The sequence below is a fragment of the Antedon bifida genome, chromosome 6, assembly GCF_963402885.1.
Source record: "Antedon bifida chromosome 6, ecAntBifi1.1, whole genome shotgun sequence".
Lineage (NCBI taxonomy): Eukaryota > Metazoa > Echinodermata > Crinoidea > Comatulida > Antedonidae > Antedon > Antedon bifida.
In genome coordinates, this window is record NC_136231.1 from 13,888,438 (window position 1) to 13,913,095 (window position 24,658).

A 24,658-nucleotide genomic window follows, 5' to 3' on the forward strand; every position below is an offset into this window, starting at 1 on the left:
AATAACTTATATATAAATATATAATAAAATAGCTATTAATAAATGGTCTTATGTTGATACAAATGAAAAGTATTGAAGTGAATTAGTACACAAATAAAAAAGACACAGACTTCATGCAATTTAATATATCATCCATTATTCATATATAAGGGTAAAGTTCAACAAACAAAATCATTCAAATCAAATAGATTTATGGTACTTACACTTAATTACATTATATTATTTGTATACACTACTTTCAAGATCAAACTATTGGCATATATACAGGAAGACATTTTAAAAATAATTTCAATAAATAACCTTAAAACAGTAGATGATCATTTTTTCTCACAATTAAACATTCCATTTTTACTTAGATAGTAAGGATGCATCACTTAAATGCATATTCCTCTGCTAATTCATTTGTTTTTCTTTTATGTAATGTACACTAGAATTAGTGTATTAACAAATATTTTCAAATCATAAGTATATAAGTACTGTTAGACAGGCTCTAATGAACTTGTTTTATGTTCTAAAACAGTATAGAATAATATGTAGATGCAATTTTTATTTTATACACATTTAAGTATTTATATTTGGCACACTAATGTACAAAACTGTACTACAGCCATGATATAAATTAGTGCTATTTATAGAATAGACATGCACACCACTCAATATGAAAAGGTTATATCACCAGACAGATGTTAACAGCTTCTGTCTACATAATTTTCTATGGTGACATTTCTATGAACCAAAACTGCACAACATTTCAAGTACAGATAGACTCGCCCCTCCCCAATCATAAAGATTTTGAATTTAGAGGCCCATATTATACTAGGACGATCGACAATAACTAGATACATATGTATTTTTTTTTTTGCAGATAAAACAAAATAAACTATAGTAGGAGTTTTAATCCTATAAAATAACCATTAATGCTGCCTCTGATGAATATAATATTTCACATGTCCAATCAAATAATTGATTGATTGATCATGACGTCATTTGAATAAATGGTTATCCTATAGTTCTAGAATGTAAACTTCTCTAATTGCTTTTTATGTGTATGTTTATCTATTTATCATTGATCATGTATGTACATGTATGCCTTAAAACGTTTCAGGAGTTTGAAAACAATATTAAAAATGTGAAACCCTGATGTCATACATACATTTTTGCATTGAATTTGGCACTGCATATAATATGAAGCATACTATTTATTACTTGTAAAAATAACACTTTTCTATTAACTTAACAGTAACAAAAAATATACACATTTTATCTAAATATACTAGAAAAATGAAAATGAGATCTTTCATAACATTTTAATTTAAAAATTCAAATTAATAATTGTTAACCCCAAAAACCTATTTAACCGAAAGACAATTTGACTATTTTTAACTTTAAATGAAAGTTGTTTCAGGTTTATATATATTTTTTCAGATCCAATGTTTGGTCAAAGTGAAAAACAATTAAGTGATAAATGGAATATCAACAAAAACATCAGGGGGAAAATACATCTTTAATAAAAAAAAAACACTTCTGGCAAAGAGTTTGAAAGGATAAAGAAAAACATAACATTGGTTTATATTTAATTTAAATCATTAGTATTTAGCCTTTGTATTACCTTGCTTTTAAAAATAATATATAGGTATAATGATCACCCAGGGGTAAAGTAGGATTGAACAATAAATATAGTGTTTTTAACAAAAGCATTTTATTGTATGGCGACATTAGTTACCAGCTGATTCAAGGTCTAATATATTCAGTACCTGTATATTTAGCAAAGTTAATCCAATGTTTAAATCAGCCGAGGCAGAATAATGGAAAAACATGTCACGACCAGATCGGATGATTTCAGATAAAGTATTACAAGGGGCCATGAAAAATGATGTATAGTTCCGCAGCTGATGAGGTCATTCTCGGCACTAACCATGACATAAGCATGATACAAATTGCCAAATATACGTTTTTGCATTTATGATAATGTTACGAGGAAGTTATGATTTTGAATCAATTTTAAATTTTAATTACATCAAGTTTCTGGTGTGAATCTACTCAAAATAATTCATTTATAAAAATGAGGTAGATATAGCATGGCCTATTTTACATTTCATCATTCATTGTATGCTATATGGTGCAGCACACACCATATTTGAATAGTATTGTAAATGAGATACAGTACCAGAGACTTTCTGGAAGGAAATCCAAAAGATGCCAATGATGTTTTTTTACATATTTTTATCTTTACTCTCTTGATGTCAGTTTGTAAACATAGATATTTTATATCGCTCATTGAAATTAAATTTGAACTTTTTGATGTCAGTTTTATATTTTTTAATACAATTGAATTACAATATTCAAATATTAAAATGACATCAAAAAGTTATTTTTATGTATAAAAAAACATCGATTTCACAATACAATTTCAACACTAAACTTTAGTTTAATGCAGCAATTCAGCCTTTGGCTGCAAAAGTATTTTTATTTTATATATATATATGTAAAATGGATTCTATAAACCAAATTTTCAAGGAAACTTCTGTCCTCTTGTTTTGGTTGGGCTACTGTTTTTCAATATCAAAATCCTCTATTTTAATTACTCAAAAAGTATCTAATATTTATGTTAATACCAATATGTTTTTTCTCATATTCTTACTGTACGCCAATACTGTATACTTATGTAACTTATGTTTAGAGTGCATATGACTGTGCATTTTCCTTTTGAATTGTATGAATACATTTATTTTGCAAGTATTCTTGGAAATAATTGTATATATTTATTTTCTATACCCTGGAAATGCAACCTATAAAACTTGTCCAGATGCTATGGTAATTGACATTGAGGTCAAGGTAAAACCACCAGTATAAATATGCATTTTTTCAGGAAATGTCCTCCAATTAACCTTTTTATTACATAAGTATTATATATAGAATACAGTCCTGTATAAACAGGGAGGTATACCTCCCTGGTGGTATAAATATCATCAAACATGATATTTTACTTTCTTACATATTAATTACAGTTGTACAGTCACCCATACAATAAGCATGATACAGATATGAATGGAAATTACTTCTAGTAGCCTAGCCTTTTGTATTTTATTGCTTTGTTAAATGGACCAAACTTCTTCCACTATAAATAGTTCTTATTTGCATAACCTTTGACATTGTCTAAATGTAGTTGTTATGCGCGATTTGAACGATTTGCGCAATTTGAAATTGCGCAAAAAATTCCTTGCGCAATTTAAAATTGCGCAAAGAATTCTTGCGCAATTTGAAATTGCGCAAGGATTTTCTTGCGCAATTTCAAATTGCGCAATCAACTTGCGCAATTTCAAATTGCGCAAGAAAATCCTTGCGCAATTTCAAATTGCGCTGCACAATTTGTAAAATTGTCAAATTGCGCAACAGAATTCTACCAGAATGCGTGCTAACGTCGACGATTGGTTAACAATAATAATTTATTGGAAACTAATAACTCAAAATGAAACATAATAAATGCGAAGATAACATGTGTATAATACACAACATAAATGGCATACACAATTAAATAATATTATCACTCATTGTAACTTGAAATAAATCAAAATGAATGTAAAAATAACAAAAATTAAGGCAGTAATACACAACATAGTCTACCGCCACCACCATTTAGACTTGCTATCAAAACATAGCCAGTAGTAGGCTAGAGTAGTATAGCCGCCCGCCGCGGGGAACACCACCGCTTCGTTTTCCTTTGTCGGGTCTTCGTTGGTATGCTAACAATAACAACATTTTCACTATTAAAATAACGAAATGCGATATTATCTTTAATTTTTAATCATTCTTAGAAATTACTATAAAAATATGGGTGTGCATGATTTCACAATCTGCCGAAAAACCTTGCGCAATTTGCAGATTACTTGCGCAATTTAATACGTTGCTTGCGCAATTTGAAACAGATGTTTCAATTCAAATTGCGCAAGGAATTCTTTGCGCAATTTTAAATTGCGCAAATCGTTCAAATCGCGCATAACATAGTCAATATATTCATACAAACTGTGAAATAAACCCAGATAATTATACAATTAGACCTTTACTATTAAAGATCATTTTTCCAATGAAAAAAGTAATATACAGTTAACAGTGCATGTCTGCCCAACATTTATGAAACCAAATTTGAAGAAAATAACATATGCATCATATAAATTCCCTACAGACAGCAATGTTTTATTGTTATTGTCAATAACAGGATATATTTAAATGTTTAAACCCTGGATAGCCAGTACCATGTGGTACGAATTAAGTATATCACTACAGACAATGCTTAAGGGAATAATATGGTTATGAACACTGTAAAATGCATGCAATTGTTTCATTGAAAATTCTGATAAACTGGTGAGATATGAAAACAAAAGGAATGCTTTTAAATGAAAATGATAAGAGATAATAAAAATATACAAGCAATATACGGTATTATAAATGGCCTTAAAATTGTGATAGAATGTTTGAGATGATGTTGGGTTCCTCTGCTATAAACTTTTCCATTTTTTTGCATTCTAGTTATAATAGGATATAATTATCAGATAACTGCATTATTATGTATGTTATGTTATGGATTATTGTAATAAATGATGAAATAAAGGAAAAATGGGGAAAATGAAATAGGGAAAAGATTTGTAATTTTGTATAGTCAGTGGCGTAACGGCTATAAAAGCTCAATGGCTAAACCCAGGGGCCCAGCGATGCTATTGAGGGCCCCTGAGCAGGGCTCAGAGAAAAAAATGGAAAATATTTTCACAAAAAGCTAAAAACGTTCAAGGCCTCTAGCATTGGAGGACCACTATGTATCCCTAAACCGGGGCCTCAGCATTACGCCATTGTGTATTACAGACTCTTTTTCTATTTCTTTTACAATAAATGGAACCTAAAGAAGACTACAAAGTATTCTGCACATGCTCACAAACCTTTATCACACATATTCAACTACTTTAGTTTATGCTATTATTTACTTTGCCCAGTAGATTGATTTACACTTTTGATAACAATGATATAGCATGACATTGATTTTATCTGATATTGTTATGCTTGACTGTGTACCTTTTGTAGTCTAAATAACACTACTGTACAAGACTACACCAGTATTATTAACTGACAGTAGGCCTATATTTAAACCGTGTAAAAGTGTTGTGGCATAACAGCTATGGGTCCATAGCATGAGAAGCCTCAACACAACTACCCAGTGTTGGGAGCCCCCATAGGAGTGCTAAATTAGGAAGTTGGAAATGTTAGCAAGTTATTGCACAATTGATTACATGTAGTAAAAAGAGTAATCACCAGGATTTCAACATTTTATAGATGGATATTTTTTTTTATATGTGGGATTCTTTGAAATAACAAATGAAAAATTTACTTGAAATATAAAGTCAATAATAGGAAGTTTTACTAGACAATGTAAGTTCAAAATAAGTTCAAGGCTGAAAAACATCAGATTTAAACTATAAGTCAGCTGATTTACAAAAAAACAAAACCACTTTAATTTAACCAGACCCAGAAAAAATTTACTTGCAATTTAGTTTAAAATCGCAATCTTCTGCTGCGGATTCATAACCCTGTACTGCTCTTTATGATTCAAATATACAATTCTATATACCTGTAGTTTCACTGTATGGTAGTTGTACACTACAGCAGTAGGTAAATAACAAAAAGTATGAAATACAGGAATGAAGAACATACAAAAAAATACAGTATTTGAAGTTTAAAAAGTAAATGAAAGTACAGTACTGTATATAAAAATTGAAAGCAAATAAACAGAACAAAAAACAGAAGTAAGTCATGTGTAACAGGAAATAATCCCTACAGTTACAAACTTATTTTTAGATTACAGGAGAGTATAGTCACCAAATACTTTAAATCCATTAATTTTTTTTTTAGTGGTTAATGTGGTTTTGTGATCTTGATTATAGTATGATGATGACAATACAATAACAACACATCTGCTGAACACACAGATTCAATGTCAAAGACTCAAATAAATATTCTAGTCAATTAATTGGGTAGATTTTGTTTAGAAAACATGTATCAATTTCATACCATAGACGAATACAAAGCGGCTGGCCCGTACCTCTCAAAATGTTGAAAATTATAATACAAAAGATAGGCAATTTTACTTTAGCACTTCATTCAGTACACTAAAATGTATAAGCTCTTCTGTACACTCTGAATGGTGTAATTGTATGATATAGAATTAAGCATATTATTTACAGTTGAATAAAGGATAATGTATTCAATATCAGTTACACAAGTACATTGATTAATATATTTTATATCCAGAATTTGCATTGCATTTATATAACATATTATATTTCAAAAGTATTCTATTAATTAAATCCTAATTATCAAATTGAATATGAATCGTTCAATTTACAGTACACTGCATTTAATACAAAAAATAGTTTGATATACTTTACCGAAAATTTCATTTTCAGATTTGATTAATATTGTTATAGGTTGCTCTCCATGATTTAAATATATACAAATTTTCTTACATAATTTACAATTGAGAATTTAGTATTAACATTTAATTACAATATAGCACAAATATAGAATAAACAATTTGTTTCAACAATTATTTATGAAAATATATAAACCCTGTTTACAACTTAAAAACTATTTTTATTTATTGTTTTATTTTTTATTTATTCACACCTCTTACTGCTGATTTTAATTAAGGTCTGGATTTCATAGATCCCATGTAATGTTTTACATACCGTACATAAAATGTGAGTTTTACTGAAGATATTGTAGGAATTACAGGTGTTTATTAGTAATTAATTAACCACAACAACTTCCAGATACAAAATGGTTTAATCCCACCTTGTAATTTCTTTTTGATCGGCACACTTTACTACACTTTCAATCGTGTTGTTTTGGCACACATATTGCTGCTCTGGAAGAATGTGATGAACGACGAAAAGGTAGCGATAATTACAGGTGTTCCAATTTGCATTGTACAGAGTAAATCGTCCTGTGTCTATTAGGTCTAAATTCAAAGACTCTGCGATCACTCCCATATACGCGTCCTCAACTGGAAACGGTTTTATATGTCGTGCTGCTTTAACTACTTTTTCCACAACATCTCCCGACAGAAGGTAGCCTGTACCGCTGGCATATGGAGGGTATTCTTCATGTGGATAGTCATCCCTCGACACACGCCATTTACTATCATCACGTCGTACAACCTCTAATGACTTCATTTTATTTCCAGCATATAGGTTGCTTGTAATAGTGTTATGATTCAAAAGAAAATTAGACATTAAATTGACATTCACAAAACAATCATCATCTGTTTTTAGTAAGTACTGAGGCTGACAAAACTTTGCAGCCCATGAAAACCCATTTTGTACCTTAAGCGTTAAATTTCGGTATGAGTCTATAAAATTACCCTGAAGCATGTCATTATGACGCTGCATTTCATCATCAAGTAGTAATTGCGTTGTTTGATGGTTTGTTTTACCTAGTAAAAAAACAACTTGCCATGACGATGCATTGTCATCGTTTGATCGTGAGGCCCAAGTACTTCGTATACTAGCCCTCCTATCAAAGTGATCAGGTGCTGATGTCACCAAAACCAGTAATGCAATGTTACGTTGGCATGATGTATCTTGCGGGAAAACATCAGTAAACCTCTGAACATTCCAGGTTGTACCAACAACACTCTTTAACTTATAATTGGAACGTACTGGGTCGTCAAATACAGGATGGTCAAATGAATGATCACTCATAACTTTGATGTCAGAGCGCATTACAGAAAGCATTACAATGGTAAATACAAAAAGAAGTGTGAAAAGAAATGTGGAAGACATGGTGGTACGTGAAAGAATACGCAGCATCGCGTAGATGTAGTCAGCCATTGAAACCATATGCATTGTATGTGCTTAAACAGTGGTTCCTAAAAGAAAAATACATAATAGCAAACAAATATACTGATGGAATGGAAAAAATGTAACATGGGCAAACTCTGAGATACAGTACAGTTCTTCTATAATATAGTACTATTTAGTATTTATATTATCATGGGCTAAAAATAAAATGACTTAAAAAAGTACATTTAAACTAGTTTACATATCATCAACATATTTTATATTTACAGTAACTAGTAGTTTCAAAACAAATACAGTAGGCCCTATCCACTATTATTAGTATCAAAATGCAGAGGCGGCAGGGTCAATCAATAGGCCAGTGAGTGCAGGATAGCCACATCGATGAGCAGACGAAACAGTACTACTACTTACCTTGCGGACTGAGGCCTACATGTTTACGCTGTGAAAATACTGATTGAAAGACTGCAACTGAAGCTCAAAACATCTGAAAGACATACTAAATGTTTAATTTATTGACAACATATCTAAATATTTCGCCAGACCGTCTTTGTTCACAACCATTTTCTATCGACAGAGACTTACAACTTCTTGTTTACAATGGTTTGCGTAGACTAACGTGATTGAATGTGTGTGTTATGAAAAGATCTCATTCTCTGTCCACGCTTACAATTATTATATGTAAATTTCGTCACGCATGAATGTCTATTCACGCTACTATTGGCTCGTTAGTGGGTTTGGTGGAGGTTCGCCGTGAATGCATTTTAATATTCTAATTAGTTATTTCATTGATTGATTGCGCTACAAATGAAATAATTTAGTATTTGCATTCAATGAATATCTCGTCGAAATCAACAATTGAAAATGTAATCATTTTGTTTGTATCATAACAGAAAAACAGTTTTCATGTCTGAAAAATGTGAAAAAATATAGGAACGCGTGCACGCTCGGCGGGTGCTGTGTGCAGGTTTGTCAATGCATGCACTTCATGGTAATCAAACGGATATGCGTGTGCGTAAATTACGACGCATTTCCGTTTTTGTTAGTGTTACGCCACGCGCGTCACAGAAACGGAAATGCGTCGTAAGTTACGCACACGCATATCCGTTTGATTTCCATGAAGTGCATTGAGCATGCTATCTATATATATAATATTTGAAGAGTAAATTTATCATCATGATTTATCACTCTTCATCAAATTAATAAGTAATATGTACAATAATTACTGTCATAACTGTATGAATTTGGATGTACAGTATAATTGAAATAAAGAAATAATGCTAGACAAACCAGTTGTCTCATAATATGGTTGGAAATGAAAATCGACGCAATCAACAGTGTAATTAAATTATAATTTTTTATCTAGGTCTAATGTATTTTTTTCAACTTTCCACCACCATGCTGATATAGCTACCTAGTACCGCTCCAAATAGTTGACCGTCGGGACAGTCAACTGAGATAGAAAATAATAATTTATTGTATTTACTGTACAGTATGGCTATTTTTTTTTTTCAGTGAAACATAAATTAGTTTTATACAGTACTATATATTTTATTTAATTGGTACCATTGATAGCTATTTTTAAAACAGCTCCTAAAGGATGCTTATATTGCTGGGCAGTTACACATCTGGCCAAAATAAATTTAGCCCGATTAATGACAAAATTCACTAATATTGGTTTTTTTTTGGTGAATGATGGCAATTTATGAATATTTTAGGAACCAGATTTCATCTGTTTTATTCAAATCAATGTTTTAAAACCTAAGAAATGAAGTGTTTTTTAATCAGACGCAGACTATTTTCGAGTTTTGATTTAATGACCAAACTAATGTGAATTGAGTTCATTGTGTGCATGAGGGAACACACATTGATTTCTAGGTCTAAGCAACGACTGACGACACATTGATTATTCTTAACGGACTATTATATAATGTAAACGGTATGAAAATACATTTTGAACGTAATTGTAGTGTAAGGCTGTTACACACACAAAATAATGAAACTATAGAAAGTCGCTATGAAAGCCTTTAAACTATTTATTTTCATAAAACTATTATTATAATATATAATACTAAATAGGCTTATGTCAACAAAAAACTGTTAGTAATCATGAAGTACAGTAAGTGAAACAAAAAATCTGTTTTATTCTCCTTCTGAATAATGATTAGAGCTGCGTAAATAATCTATTTTAATATTACAAGCAAATTTTAGGTTATGGAAATAAACAAATTAATTAACCAACAATCATAATTCATATAAAAAATAGTTGTAGAGTTTACAAAAGTTAACACAAATAATAGCTGTGTACATTGTTTGAAAAAACAAATTCATATAATATATTAAATCTCTTTAAACGATGTATATTCCCTCATACTATTTGACAAAAACATAACAAAGTACATTAAAACAAGCTAAAATCAAAATAAATGATATGATACAAGGGTGTACAGCTATGAAATTGTAACATCTTTTTAATCCTAAACAAAAGTTATAACATGTTATAGGCTGTCCCATTGGACATATGGTAAAGCATAAGAAATCTAAGTAAGAAAATATATATTTATTTGTATTCTTAAGATTACATATAAGGCACTGTACATAAGCTTCTATCTCGACTTAAATATTTATACTAAATAGTTAGTAAGCATTGTATCCAATTATCAAACATTATATTTCAAAATCATTAACTATAAACATAAATTATTAATAATATTAATAACGATATTATATAAATCTTATAAATGCGATAAAAAAATTAACAATATCTAATATTCATAATAAACATAAGTATGTAGTTAATTATAGTAAGCTACATCCAGCGGAAATTAACAGTTTCTTTTCAGTTTTTTTTTTACGTTGAACATGGAGCGTACTTGCTTATACAGGTCATCTTTCTCAAAGGTCAATGCTAATCACAATGCGTCATCCAGACAATTTTAAAACATTATATTCTAACTTAATACAACTACTTATTATGCAAATCTTATACAAAAATAAAATCTAAATCTTTTACAGATTTGAAAATTATTTGTATATTTTAGTTTTCAGTTGGGTAATATCATATCATTAATTATAATCATTAATGTTAATTGCATAGATATCTAATTTGAAAGTCAAATTTCAAATATATAGATCAAGTGTTTTATTTTTGTATTGTAAAATAGAAATTACAAGTACATGATTGAGAACAATATTTCAGTACAATTCATTATTTAGTTTGAATATGTAAAAAAAGTACACAAAGTGTAAATGCAAAACTCATTATTATGTAAAAATCACAAGTATACTAGTAGAATTAAAAATGCAAACAGCTGTTGGTTACAACGTTGAAAAACAAGTGTACGAGATATAAATTTCATTATTAAAATAGTGTACAGTAACTATCATACTAAATATAAATTGTGTTGAAATTATTATTACCAAAGTTCATGTACATATCTTTTTAAAGGTCAGTTTAGACCTTTGTCTTCTGGATTTTATAATCTGTTAGATTTAATAAAATATTTTACAGGGTTATATAAAAATAACACCAGATGCAACATTCACAATATTTCTTATCTGATTTATTTAGACTAGTTTGACATAATCCAGATTGATTTGATTGATGTACAGTAATACAGACTGATTTGATGTAATCCAGACAGATTTGATGTAATCCAGACTGATTTGATGTAATCCAGACTGATTTGACATAATCCAGACTGATTTGAGGTAATCTTGACTGATTTGATGTATTCCTGACTGATTTGATGTAATCCAGACAGATTTGACGTAATCGAGACTGATTTGATGTAATCCAGACTGATTTGATGTACAGTAATACAGACTGATTTGATGTAATCCAGACTGATTTCAAGATTCAAGATTCAAGACATTTTATTTGTCCATAAAAATGGAAAATCACTTTGCTTGGTAGATTAAAACAACAATAAAAAACAAACATAAAAAATGTTGCAACAATTTAAAACGTGCAGTATCATAAGAGATAAAAATACAAGATAAAGAGTTAAAAATAAAAAAAAACTGTTAAAAATGTAAAACTATTTAAAAATTGCATTATCGTCTTACATTAGAATTAAAAATATTGATGTAATCCAGACTGATTTGACATAATCCAGACTGATTTGATGTAATCTTGACTGATTTTATGTAATATTGACTGATTTGATAAAATCCTGACTGATTTGATGTACAGTAATACAGACTGATGTGATGTACTGTAATCCAGACTGATTTAATGTAATACAGACTAATTTGATGTAATACAGACTAATTTGATGTAATCCAGACTGATTTGATGTAATACAGACTAATTTGATGTAATACAGACTGATTTGATGTAATACAGACTGATTTGATGTAATACAGACTAATTTGATGTAATACAGACTGATTTGATGCAATACAGACTGATTTGATGCAATTCAGACTGATTTGATGTAATACAGACTGATTTGATGTAATACAGACTGATTTGATGTAATACAGACTGATTTGATGTAATACAGACTGATTTGATGTAATACAGACTGATTTGATGTAATACAGACTGATTTGATGTAATCCGGACTGATTTGATGTAATACAGACTGATTTGATGTAATACAGACTGATTTGATGTAATACAGACTGATTTGATGTAATTCAGACTGATTTGATGTAATCCGGACTGATTTGATGTAATACAGACTGATTTGATGTAATACAGACTGATTTGATGTAATCCTGACTGATTTGATGTAATACAGACTGATTTGATGTAATACAGACTGATTTGATGTAATTCAGACTGATTTGATGTAATACAGACTGATTTGATGTAATCCGGACTGATTTTATGTAATTCAGATAAATTAATTGATATAATGTAGACTGGTTTAATGTAATTTTAACACTGATTTTATGTAATCTGGACTGATTTTATGTAAGGATATCAATTTGGTACAACAAACAGTAAAATATATTATGTTAATACATCTACATCATGGTTAATAAACATACTTATACAACATCATTAATTCTTTAATATTCATAATTATACTTAAAATTGTTATTGAATCACCCCCAACCTAATAAAATATTTTATAATAATTAAAAATTGTTAAAATTATTTAAGATTGGTATCAATGTCTAAAAACTATAACAAAATATTTCTTATAAGTTAAAAATGACTTTAAAAACACACACATAATCGGTGGTACCATACAAAACACATTACCTATCTGACATTAAACACTTATATAAGTTAAACAATTATAAAAAAATAGTTATTTTCTGTTACTTAAAAAGATATAGGTATACCCCATAATATGGATGCATTCTTACATTAAAAAGAAAAGCAAAAATAATATAAAACATAAAATTAATACTACTATAACTTAAGTAGGTAACCATATACTAATTCTCTTAATCACTACTTTATATTCCTTAGTTTTTACATGATGCCACAAAATAAAGCATATTTATTATATATATTATAATTATATTCATAGAGCCAAAAAAAAAAACTATGAAAAGATACTTTATTTTCAAATTAATTTGTTAAGATATCAAAAATTCTAAAATTATCAAAAAACAATCCTTTTAAGAATGATGGTTACAGACACTCACAAAGTATTATAAAACTATTTTTTTTAAATTTAATTTGGTCTATAAAAAAAACCTGTTAAAAATAAATTTGAAAGATATTTTCTTTTGGTTTTTTATATTTCTAAATAATTATCTATTTCATGAATGTGACACTTTTTATTTATAGTTAGCGTAGTGGTCAAACGAGTCCATATACTCCCGTACAGCATGGTAGCAAAATCCATATTGCTCCTAAAATACAAAAATAAATAATTACATTAGGAATATATTGTTTGGATATCTAATTTAGGAAATGCAAATAGTAAAAAGAGTAAAATATACTCACAGACATAACATTTATATTAAATGGAAACCAGAAATATTATTGACAAATCACTGGTTTATTTGTGGGCTAAAGATTTACTCCTTTCCTGTTCAAAAAGTGCTTTTTACTAATAATGACCTCTATATTTAAAACGTGGTGGATTTCACTGATTATGCACAGTAATCCACATGAAAAACCTTGAAAGGAAGCCCATCTTGAAAAGAAGCCCACCTAAGAGTACTATTAGCTTAGCCTTTATAAAATAAGTGCATATACTGTGTTGAGCAAATAAAACAAATTATACTTTTGTTGTAATTTAAACTGTAACTTACAAAGTTTTGCACCATGTGAGGGCGCTGTTGGCGCAATGTTCTAACAGTTTGGAAGACGTCAATTAGACCTTCTGCTTTTACACGTTCAAGCATTATACTGAGGGCTATAAATACACCAGTTCGTCCCGCACCACCACTAGAAGATATAAATTAAGATGACAATTCATGATCATATCAATAAATATCAATAACACTAAGATTATTAATACAAAAATTAATCATAGTCCTACTATATGTTATAGGTAATGCAGCAATAATATCGAGAATAACAATCTAATACATTAGAAGCCCGATTAAGGGTACACCTTTGAAATACAACAAAGTGCCAGCTTTGTCAAACATATATTTCCCTATGGTTTTATAATTGGAAAGCATCCCCTTAATAGACTTGTTCCCTGAACAATGTGCCAAATGGGTGGATAGGGGGAGTTCTACTGTAATATGCTACAACATAATCTTGCATATTACTTGGTATGTATCTTAATGAGTTGAAAGATGGTCTGGTCTAAGTTAGGTTCTAGACCAATAAAAAAATATGATTGTCAGAATGTGGCCGTGGAGCTATTATGGAGGCCGCACACTAAAAATTGTATAGAAAAACCTTAACGTGTAATGTACCATCTAATCATGAGGATATACCAAAATAATAAATAAACGGCACATGATACCTAATCAAAATGAAACCAATCAAATGGGAGTGTTATAATTAATATTTATAATAATATAATATAATATTTACCTGCAATGTACAACAATTGGGAAGGTTGAATGAATAGATTCTTGGTACTTGTGTACTTTACCAATTAGGTCAACCAGACCTGTTCCACTGTTAGGGACACTAGATGGAGGCCAGCCTACATAATGATACTGGAAGACACTTCTTGACTCACCACCCTGTCAAGAAAATAAACATATACAGATTGAAGTATGTATATCAAAATGACAAACTTTTATCAAGGCATCATGTCGGAGCCACACATAAACCCTTTGATCTCCGGAGCTCAGCATCCTGTTGTTAAATTGGCTTGCTTTAGGGATCGTTTCTATAAAATGTTTTAATATAATACAGCATACCCAATGGAACATTATACAAATAACGAATGTTTATTAGTCAAATGGAGTTGCAGTAGAATTACTTAATAGAACTACAAAATGTATGCTAACTACTGTAAAGTACTATATAGGAACTACATTTTTGGACTAAGTTTTAGATAGTTAAGAAAAAGATTTTAAACATGTGAAAGGTTTATCCTTGTAATAACTTAAAATAACATTCATTTGCTTAATATACATCCTTATATTTGTAATTCTCACTAGCTCTTCCATTAAAAAATCTGAGCAATGAACATTTTTTTTAGGCGAATGATATAAACTACATCAATAGATTGTTAGCAGCAACTTCAAAGGCAGCAGTTCACAGCAACTAAATATACAGTTATGTCATATTTTAATCATAATTAGTCATAGTTAATTAAATAAAGTTAAACAACTATTTTAAAATAAATGGCGTGATGTAGGCTAATAGGTATAAAGACACTCAATTACAAAATAACGTGTATCAATTGTGCATTTATTTAAAATTAATTTACTATTCTATGCATTATTTTCAGTTTAGTTTTAACTCAGTTCCAAAAACAAATATTGTCTAAATTTTATTTTCTTGCGTTTGATTAAAAAAACTGATTTTTTTTTTCCATTCATGGTAATTCATAATAAATAAAAAAAATAAAAAAAATATTTTTGGATATTAATATATTTGTTTATATATAACACAAAATTCTGCATAAGAAATGCCTATTGTGTTTCAATTGTTCAGCCATACTAGTGCAATACTTATTTATACCTTGATGATTAAACACAAGGGTAAAAATTAAAAAACATTGATTTTAATAATAACAAAAAAGTTATTTTTTGTTTTTTGGTTATCCGCACTTGGCGGATAACCCCTTGTTATTGTCACGATCTTTTTTTTTTTCTTCTATGTTATTCTTCTTTCTTTCCCGGAATTTTGTTGGCAGCGTATCTCTAATTCTGGTCAACATAAGATTGTATAACTTTGTCATAAGAGTGACCTGTAGCTGTAGATGTGCAAGAAATTTCGTTATTTGACGTTAGAGTCGCGCAGCGTAAGTTACGCGCGATTTTATGAATTTCAATGATTGATCATAGATTATAAACCAAAAGTAATTTTGTATTGACACTTTGTGAAAATTTAAGTCATATCAAGGGCAAACTTTCTATGGATTAAAAATGGCATGTTTCACAAAAAGTTACGCGCGCACGCGCATTTAAAATTTCAAAATGCGCAAAATTAATTTCTAATCAACTTTCTACGCTGATCATGACATTTTGAGCATGTAAAAAATTCCCACGCGCGCCCGCATTTTTACGTGCGTTGTGCGCACGTAACACTAAAAATATATTTTTTTGCGTGATTTATGTTTTTCCAGCCTTTTCTAGTAATTTTACCAACTTTCTAAACAATTTCGACTTAAAATCACGTCATACGAGCACGTCGAATTGGATAATTTGCGCGCGTTTTTGATGAAAAAGTTTAAAAATTCGTCAAAATTATGCCTTTTTTTAAACAGTCATAGATTCTAAACTACATGATGAACTTTTATTTTTTTTACATATTCTGGAAGTTAATGAGTTGTAGATATCGGATCATGAATCAATGGGTAACCGGACATTGTGACGTCATCGTATGGCCACTCGAATATAAAATATTGGATTTTTGTCTCTTTCGTCATAGCTCATCACATTTAATAGAGCGCATCTCCACTTATACGTATTCCATTTCCCCCCCATTTTTTATATTGTCTAGGTCAATCAATTATCTTTAGCATGATTTATCATTTTTAAGACGTCATCATGGGCAAAAGCGTCAATAACTTTGGTCACTTATTTTCACCTATTCTGCACTGTATGTAGTACGTATACAGTATATAGTATATACTGTATTACTTAGACGTGACACAAAATAGAGAGCGCACTAACATTTTTTCAATGGCATAATAGTTTTTCTGTGCGCAATATTCTAACGTATGGCGTGGCGGATAACCCGAATTCGTCAAAGTGACGAGTTCAAATCTAGTTAATATCTAAATTTGCTATTAGTGTACCATTTCAATCAAAGCATATATTCTACTTAAGAAATAATATTTATTACAAAACTACTAATAAATAATAAACAACTATGAATATCATATTAAATAACAAAACTACTGTAATAATAAAGATGATTGCAACATAGAAAAAAATGTGTATTAGTCTTTTTCTATAAGATTGTATGAAATATTACCATAATTAAATGTTACAAACCTCAATATCTACTGTAGATGCCCCAAGCCTGATTTCCACAAAAACATATTCAAGGGGATTGTGACAGACAATAATCATACTAAACCATTCTTTGAATTTACTGGCATGCATTCTTACAAATAAGCATAGGGGATAAGGTAAGCTTGAGCCATTCAAATTGCTTCTGGTATACAGTATTATTTAGATTTAAAGCATTTTTCACTCTAGTTGATCCATTTTTTCCTTTCTTTAGGGAGATCACCATGGAATTCTTCTATTTTTTCCCCTAGCAATTTGCATTTAATAGATCTATTTTATATGGATGCATACATTGTATGTTATATGTAATCAATTTTTGGCACTTAAGTTTTGAAATAAAAATAGCAATTAATTATTGATAAATCTGAAAATTTAAGTTTTGAATTGGAATAGAATTTAAGATAAATGGTAGAAATTACTATTATGATAAATTAAATAATTATTGTCAAGCTACTATAAATTTGAGAATGTCAATTCTATCTGCTTATTAATAAGAATGGTGTATTACCAAGAATGAATGAAGAAAAATTGTGTAAATGGAAACCAGGCTTTACAGGTCTTTCACACCTGTTCCGGCCCGGCGCTGGCAAATAAAATCAAACAGCAATGTTTCAATTTCACGTAGCTACGCACATTTCTATTGGCTCATAGCTGCGTGGAGCGTCATGAAAACGAAACATTGACGTTTTGATTTGATTCGTGCCGGCGCCAGATTGGAACCGTGCCGGACAGGTGTGAAAGACCCTTTCAACAAGATATCTGAACCAAGCCCTGTACAACCTGAAGCTAATGCCAATACTGTATGTACAGTACAATAATGTATATACAAGATCTAGAAGCAGCAGTAGCAGAATTTAAGCTGGTTTGGTTGAAGAGAGGCAGGGTACGACATCTAAGGGCTACACATACCAGAGCAATGTCTACCTTTGTATTTGTGACTTGGAATTCACGGATTATGTACTCGCTTCCTTCGATTTCTCGCTCTTCTTTCACTTGGACTGCAATTGTGTCGTGTACAACTGGTGTGTTGTCCTCTGGCCAGTACTGGAAACATTTTTCCTGAAATAAGATATGACAAGAAAATTAAATTAAATATATATATATATTGCCACCTTTGTTCTTATTTCTTTTATTCCTGTCAACTCAGGCAGCGTTTGTCTTATTTAACTATCTACTTTGTCTAAGAACTTTCACTTACTGTTTTACTTTATCGTTTTGATTTGGCTTTTCGCTTTTTTTTTGTATCTTCATTGAGATCCAGCCACTAATACCCACAGCATTGTCATTTTTCAGTAATTTGCCTTTGGATTAATATATATATATATCGTACTCTCATTTGCACTGATGAGGGCTAGTTTTGCCCGAAAGCTCTGCACATTTTTCTGGATGTTTACTTTATCGTTTTAATTTAGCTTTTTGCTTATTCTATTTTGTATTTCCATTGATACCCACAGCATAGTCCTTTTTTAAGTAATTTGCCTTTGGATCTATATACATTTCATTGCTACAATCATAAAAGAAGGTTTAATATTGATTTTGACTGGGTAAATCTAGTAAAATAAACACCTACTCGGCCATTCTCTTCTAGATCTGTCATCATGATGATGCATGCTGTACGCTCGTCCCAAACCATTCTCCAGAAGTCTCCTGTAGTCTCTTTGGTGGGAGCTTGTGTTGCGATGTACATAGCCTTATACTCATAGCCCTGTATTAATCAAATCAAATAATAATAACAACACATAATCTCTCTCTTGTCTCGAAAGATGTACTAGGTTCTTTGAAGTGCACACAAGCATTTTATGTACACTGGAACTACGGGTTATAGTCCTTATCCAAGAAGACTCGTTCTACCACCAGAACCAGGAGCCTCGAAACCCTTGCCGATGTTATGGTTATGGATTACAGTTCCACCGCTCATCCACTCACTAAATTCTTTATTATTAACAAATCATTAAGAATGAAAAATAAGAAGAATGTTACAAATTAGCAGTCTACAATGAAAAACAAAATGAAAAAATGAACTGAATGAAAAATGAAAGCTAACATGAAAGGAGTGTATTAAACATCGCCACATTTTAGAAATACTACAACTAGAACACAAATATATAACAAATCAAAACAAAATAATATATTCTCTGCTTATTTTTATATAAGATAAAAGAAACTCACATCAATATAAGAGGCGTTGATATAGTCTGAATGTTCCTTGCCAATCAAACGTTGTAATTTTACTCGATTGATATCATCTAGAATGAAAATAACACACATTATTATTTAGGAATTGTTTTAATAAATACTATTATTGTACAGTAGTTTTAAATACTAGACAACAAGACCCTATATATGATAAATATTTCTAATCATGTATTACTTGTTTAGATAATAGCATAAAACACCTGGGTGTTAAGAAGCATATTTTGTAAGGCTGTAGATGGCTGCTAAATATGCATGTTAAGAAGAAAGTTTAAATGACCACCAATAAGCTATATTTGGAAAATTATAAGAAATAATAGAAGATTACATGGGAAACATGGGAAAAGTAGTGTATGATGTGATGACCTGAAGACCAACCCAGGGCAAAAGATCAATTGGATGACCAAGAATGACATTGATGGATTTGCTGCAACAAGATAAGCTATTACTGCATCAAATAATGTATGTAGAATAGGAAGGAATGGAGGTCCATCATTGCAGAAGATATTGGATATATATTACATTATTTTTATTCAACCTAAACAGTGTATGCTGACAATGAAGCGGCCCTTATGATGAGGGCTGTGTGGCTGTGTGTGTGCACACAGGTAAACCCCTACTCGTATCGAAAGATGTGTTAGTAACATCATTTTACTTACATGGTATTACTTGCAGTAATCTATTCTTTGCTTTGTTTGGTTCTAGTGTCCCATCCTTTTGTGTTAAATGAGTATTTGGGATTTGCGTCACTCTCTAAAAGAAAAACAAACAATAGATTTATAATCTATGAAAAATATCAAATAATTATGATAAAAAAAAATTAAACATTGTTATAGAGTACTTTAATTAGTATTCATATATATTTTAATAAAATATAAGACACACTATGTGACATGTATTTCATATAGTTTATACACATTCATTCTTTTTTTTCTTCTGAAGATCAATGTGTTTTCTTCTTACCCTAAATTCCAGTTCTAAGTTTGTGAAATCTGAGTCTGATTGCTTTATTACAAGATCAGACCACTTCTTTTGCATACTTGTTACATCTATTTCTGATTCTTTGTATTGATACTCTTCCATAAGTGCTTTATGTATAAAAACATATTGAACCTGTGGGAAACAACATCATTTGGGTTAAAATCAAATCAAAGTAAATAAAAAAAAAAAACTTGAATATATCATTCTTGACCATAAAACATATATTATCATTGTATTTATTCAATGACAAACACCACTTACCCCCACCTCAGTCTCTCACCCCACTTATCCTCAACTACAACTACTGTACTTGACAACTACCCCTCTGACAGCTACCGCTCTGGCAACTACCCCTCTGGCAACTACCCCTCTGACAGCTACCGCTCTGACAGCTACCGCTCTGACAGCTACCGCTCTGACAGCTACCTCTCTGACAGCTACCCCTCTGAAAGCTACCCTTCTGACATCTACCGCTCTGAAAACTACCCCTCTGACAACTACCCTTCTGACAACTACCCCTCTGACAACTACCCCTGACAGCTACCGCTCTTCTGACAGCTACCACTTTGACAGCTACCGCTCTGACACCTACCGCTCTGACAACTACCTCTCCGACAACTACCTCTCGGACAACTACCGCTCTGACAACTACCGCTCTGACAGCTACCGCTCTGAGAGCTACCACTTTGACACCTACCACTCTGACAGCCACCGCTCTGACAACTACCGCTCTGACAACTACCACTCTGACAACTACCCCTCTGACAGCTCCAGCTCTGACAGCTCCAGCTCTGTCAACTACCACTCTGACAACTACCACTCTGACAGCTCCAGCTCTGTCAACTACCACTCTGACAACTACCACTCTGACAACTCCAGCTCTGTCAACTACCGCTCTATATACGCATTATTAATTTCTATAAATAAACATTACCTGTGACTGAACCAAAAGGTTTCTTTGTCCTCTAATCTTGGATACAAACTTGTAAATATCTACTTGTTTTTCTGCTGCCATCTGGTCTAACATTGCATCAATTACAATGTAAGTACCTGTACGACCAACGCCAGCACTAGAACAAGAAAAAGGAAAATAAGCAAGTGACATTTCATTATTTTTTGTCTTGTGTGGGTTCACCCCACCTTTATTATCATACTCTGTTAGAAATATTATATTTTTTCCTCTCATTTATATGTTACAACGTTAAAAGTAGTTTTCTATATAAAAAAAAAACATCTCTAAGCTTATAGACATACACAGTCTTCTCTAGTATTTATAATCATAAACTGTGTGAGATAAATATTTATAGCAAGTGAACCCAATATCTATTTTCAAGCATCTGCAGTGGCGTAATGCAGGGGCAAGGGCCCCTGGTTTAGCACTCTTAAGGGGCCCTCTAATGGTGGTAATTGAGGCTTCTCATGCTCTGGGGCCCTTTCAACTCCGAGGGTCCTGGGTTTAGCCAGTGAGTGCTCATAGCCGTTACGCCACTGAACATCTGTCATTATTATATATACAAACTCTACTAGGAAATTCTTGATCAAATGACATAATAGTCTACAATACAACATTATAAAGGTTTGGGAATGTGATAGAGGATTCTGTTTAATTTACTTATTTAGTTGATTTTATGATGTTCAGTCATGCAAAATTGACAGAAAATTCTTTTTCAAACATGACAATATAAAAGGATTTGACAACAATACCTATTGGAGTGTCAATACCTATTTGAATCCTTTAAACACATTTTGGAATTTATAAATCTGTTTTTTCAATATAAAGCAATGATCATAATTCAATTACTACAAATGAAATCATCATCTTCAAGGCCTGTTTATATGATAAATGTATATTTAATTATCATCATTGTTTATCATGCATAATGTAAACAGGCATTTAGACTTACCTGCAGTGTACTGTAAGTGGTCCAACATCTCCGTTCGTTGTAGGCTTTGGAACCATCTGCCTGATGCGTTTGATGAATGATAACATGGTATATGTATAATCAGGAATTCCAAAATCAGGCCAACCAATAAAATGGTACTGGTGGATAGATCTGGCTTCCTCATCGTAGTCAGACTGTAAACAAATAGTTTTATTTTTTATTTACTTAATGTCGTCATATGTGGCCAAGGATTACCTTGATACAGTAGTAGTAGTAATAGCTTAAGACCTTTATCATCTGCTCGGATTATGACTTTTTAAATACATGATTTCATTCATTCATTTCATTGTTGTGTCAATGCGCCATGAGCATCTCATCTGGCGCAATATAAGATTTCCTTATTATTAGGTAGTAATTATCCCCAATGATACAGGGGCTATTTTGTGAATCAGTACTACTCCAGGCAAACTGTGGACCTACGGTTTATAGTCCTTATACTTTTTTTTTTAATTTATGTATTTGGCCATTTGACTTGAATCAAAGAGTTATTATATCAACTAAGGAGTCAAATCCACACAAACACAGTCCAAAAAAAGAGAAGGACCATCTGATAACAAAAAGGTAAATACTGTACAAAGATTAGTACATGAACAATAAATTTAAAACGTACATTCTGGACACGGAATTTGCGTATGACATACTCGCACGTTTTGACAGTATCTTCTAAAGTAATTGTGAATTGCTCAAACTCTTGGGAATCAGCGTCAGGCCAGTATTGCGCACATTTCTCCTGCAAAAATAATCCAAAAATAAAAATAAAACATTATAAATGTGTATCAAACTCAAATTACATAATAAAAGTGGACTATTAGTATTTGTTGTAACACAAATAAATAACTGAGCAAATATTTATATTTATTGCACAAAAACAAAAGGTTTAAAGGTTTGCATGGTGAATAAACACTAGTAAATTTATTTGCGGTACACCTTGTGTTTTACTTCCTTTTAATCACATGCTAACTTTACTAAATAGCATATATTAAAATACTAGACTGAATATGTTCATACCCTTCCTTTCTCAAATGTCTTTGTAAGCATAACAATAGCAGGGGACCTTTGCTCCCATATCATTCGCCAGAAATCCACAACTGTTTCTTCTTTTGGTCCTATAGGGTAAATCAATATATGTTACATTGTTTTTCTATTAATAAATACAAATTTTCTTTTTTATGATCCAATATGTTACGTTTTTACTCGAGCTTTCACTGGTTCTTTGACACAGCTTAATCATAAGTAATAAACGTAAGTTTAGGATTTTATTCAAACATGTTGGATCATCAAAAAAGAAAATTTGCATTTATCAATACTATACATACAAAGATACACAGGTGAAACCTTTAACTAATGTCTTCTATTGAATTGAAAAAAGGAATTTTACATCTAAATCATCACATGATTTCATAGGAAAGACATGTATTTGTGTAAACACGTACCTTGGGCAGCAATAAATTTATTACTGAAGTCATAGCCCTGTTGTGAAAGAAATAAGATATTTTAATTGGAATCTCTTCTCAAGTATACTGTATACACTATGTATGATTATCAATAAAAATTTATTCTTAGGGAGTGGAATTTTTTGACAGGATTTTAACCTAAAAATACCATAACATTTTTTTATATATTTAAAGGCCATGTCTATGAGTTAGGGTTGATAGGTAAAACAAAACAAAAATCTTACATCGACGTAACATGCATTAATATAGTCTGAACCAGGTTCTCCTTCAATCTCTGTGAGAATTACACGGCTATGGTCATCTAAAGAAAATGGAAAAAAAATGTTTTAGCAAAATCCAAACTAAAAATGATCAATTATGAACATCATTAAATTTAAAAACCATAACCATGTTATCATATTACTGTCTATTTTCATCATACAGTTGTCAATAACAACAATGACATTGCTATATTTTTTAATGACAATTAACAGATAATTTTTATCTTTTTTATTTTAAAATAATATAAATCAGAAAATTACAGGATGGGAAACCTATGCTTTCTCAACAAGATCTTACAAGGTAATAGCATGATTTGAACCACGGAATTGGTAAGCAAACATGTCAACCAGCAAACCACAGTACCATTATCCTCACTGCATCATCACCTCCATAACAACTTTTCTTTCTTTTCTTT

General features: G+C 30.9%; 2 protein-coding genes across 5 annotated transcripts in view; both read right to left on the minus strand.

Annotated features, from left to right (window-relative positions):
• Positions 1–105: 105 nt before the first annotated feature.
• On the minus strand, positions 106–8,471 carry LOC144845468 (beta-1,3-galactosyltransferase 5-like). Its single transcript, XM_078702836.1, has 2 exons — positions 8,259–8,471; positions 106–7,915 (listed from the first exon to the last, which is right to left on the minus strand). The coding sequence occupies exon 2, from the start codon at positions 7,890–7,892 to the stop codon at positions 6,831–6,833; it is 1,062 nt and encodes a 353-aa protein (XP_078558962.1). The 5' UTR covers positions 7,893–7,915; positions 8,259–8,471; the 3' UTR covers positions 106–6,830.
• A 1,391-nt stretch (positions 8,472–9,862) lies between these two features.
• LOC144845417 (receptor-type tyrosine-protein phosphatase epsilon-like) overlaps positions 9,863–24,658 on the minus strand; it is a 31,711-nt gene continuing 16,915 nt past the window's right edge. For 3 of the 4 annotated variants that reach the window (XM_078702735.1, XM_078702733.1, XM_078702732.1), the window contains 14 exons: positions 24,207–24,283; positions 23,962–23,998; positions 23,537–23,634; positions 23,139–23,258; positions 22,490–22,662; positions 21,520–21,655; positions 20,568–20,717; positions 20,264–20,357; positions 19,581–19,657; positions 18,982–19,116; positions 18,321–18,470; positions 14,809–14,963; positions 14,070–14,205; positions 9,863–13,664 (listed from right to left, as the gene is read on the minus strand). In XM_078702735.1, coding sequence (XP_078558861.1) covers positions 13,590–13,664; positions 14,070–14,205; positions 14,809–14,963; positions 18,321–18,470; positions 18,982–19,116; positions 19,581–19,657; positions 20,264–20,357; positions 20,568–20,717; positions 21,520–21,655; positions 22,490–22,662; positions 23,139–23,258; positions 23,537–23,634; positions 23,962–23,998; positions 24,207–24,283 — 1,613 coding nt within the window. In that variant the 3' untranslated portion in view covers positions 9,863–13,589. The remainder of the gene's footprint in view (positions 13,665–14,069; positions 14,206–14,808; positions 14,964–18,320; positions 18,471–18,981; positions 19,117–19,580; positions 19,658–20,263; positions 20,358–20,567; positions 20,718–21,519; positions 21,656–22,489; positions 22,663–23,138; positions 23,259–23,536; positions 23,635–23,961; positions 23,999–24,206; positions 24,284–24,658) is intronic. The other variant, XM_078702734.1, reaches the window with a different exon arrangement.

Coding starts and splice junctions, on each gene's coding strand:
- LOC144845468 (XM_078702836.1), bottom strand. CDS start 7,892: ATGCATATGGTTTCAATGGCTGACTACATCTACGCGATGCTGCGTATT.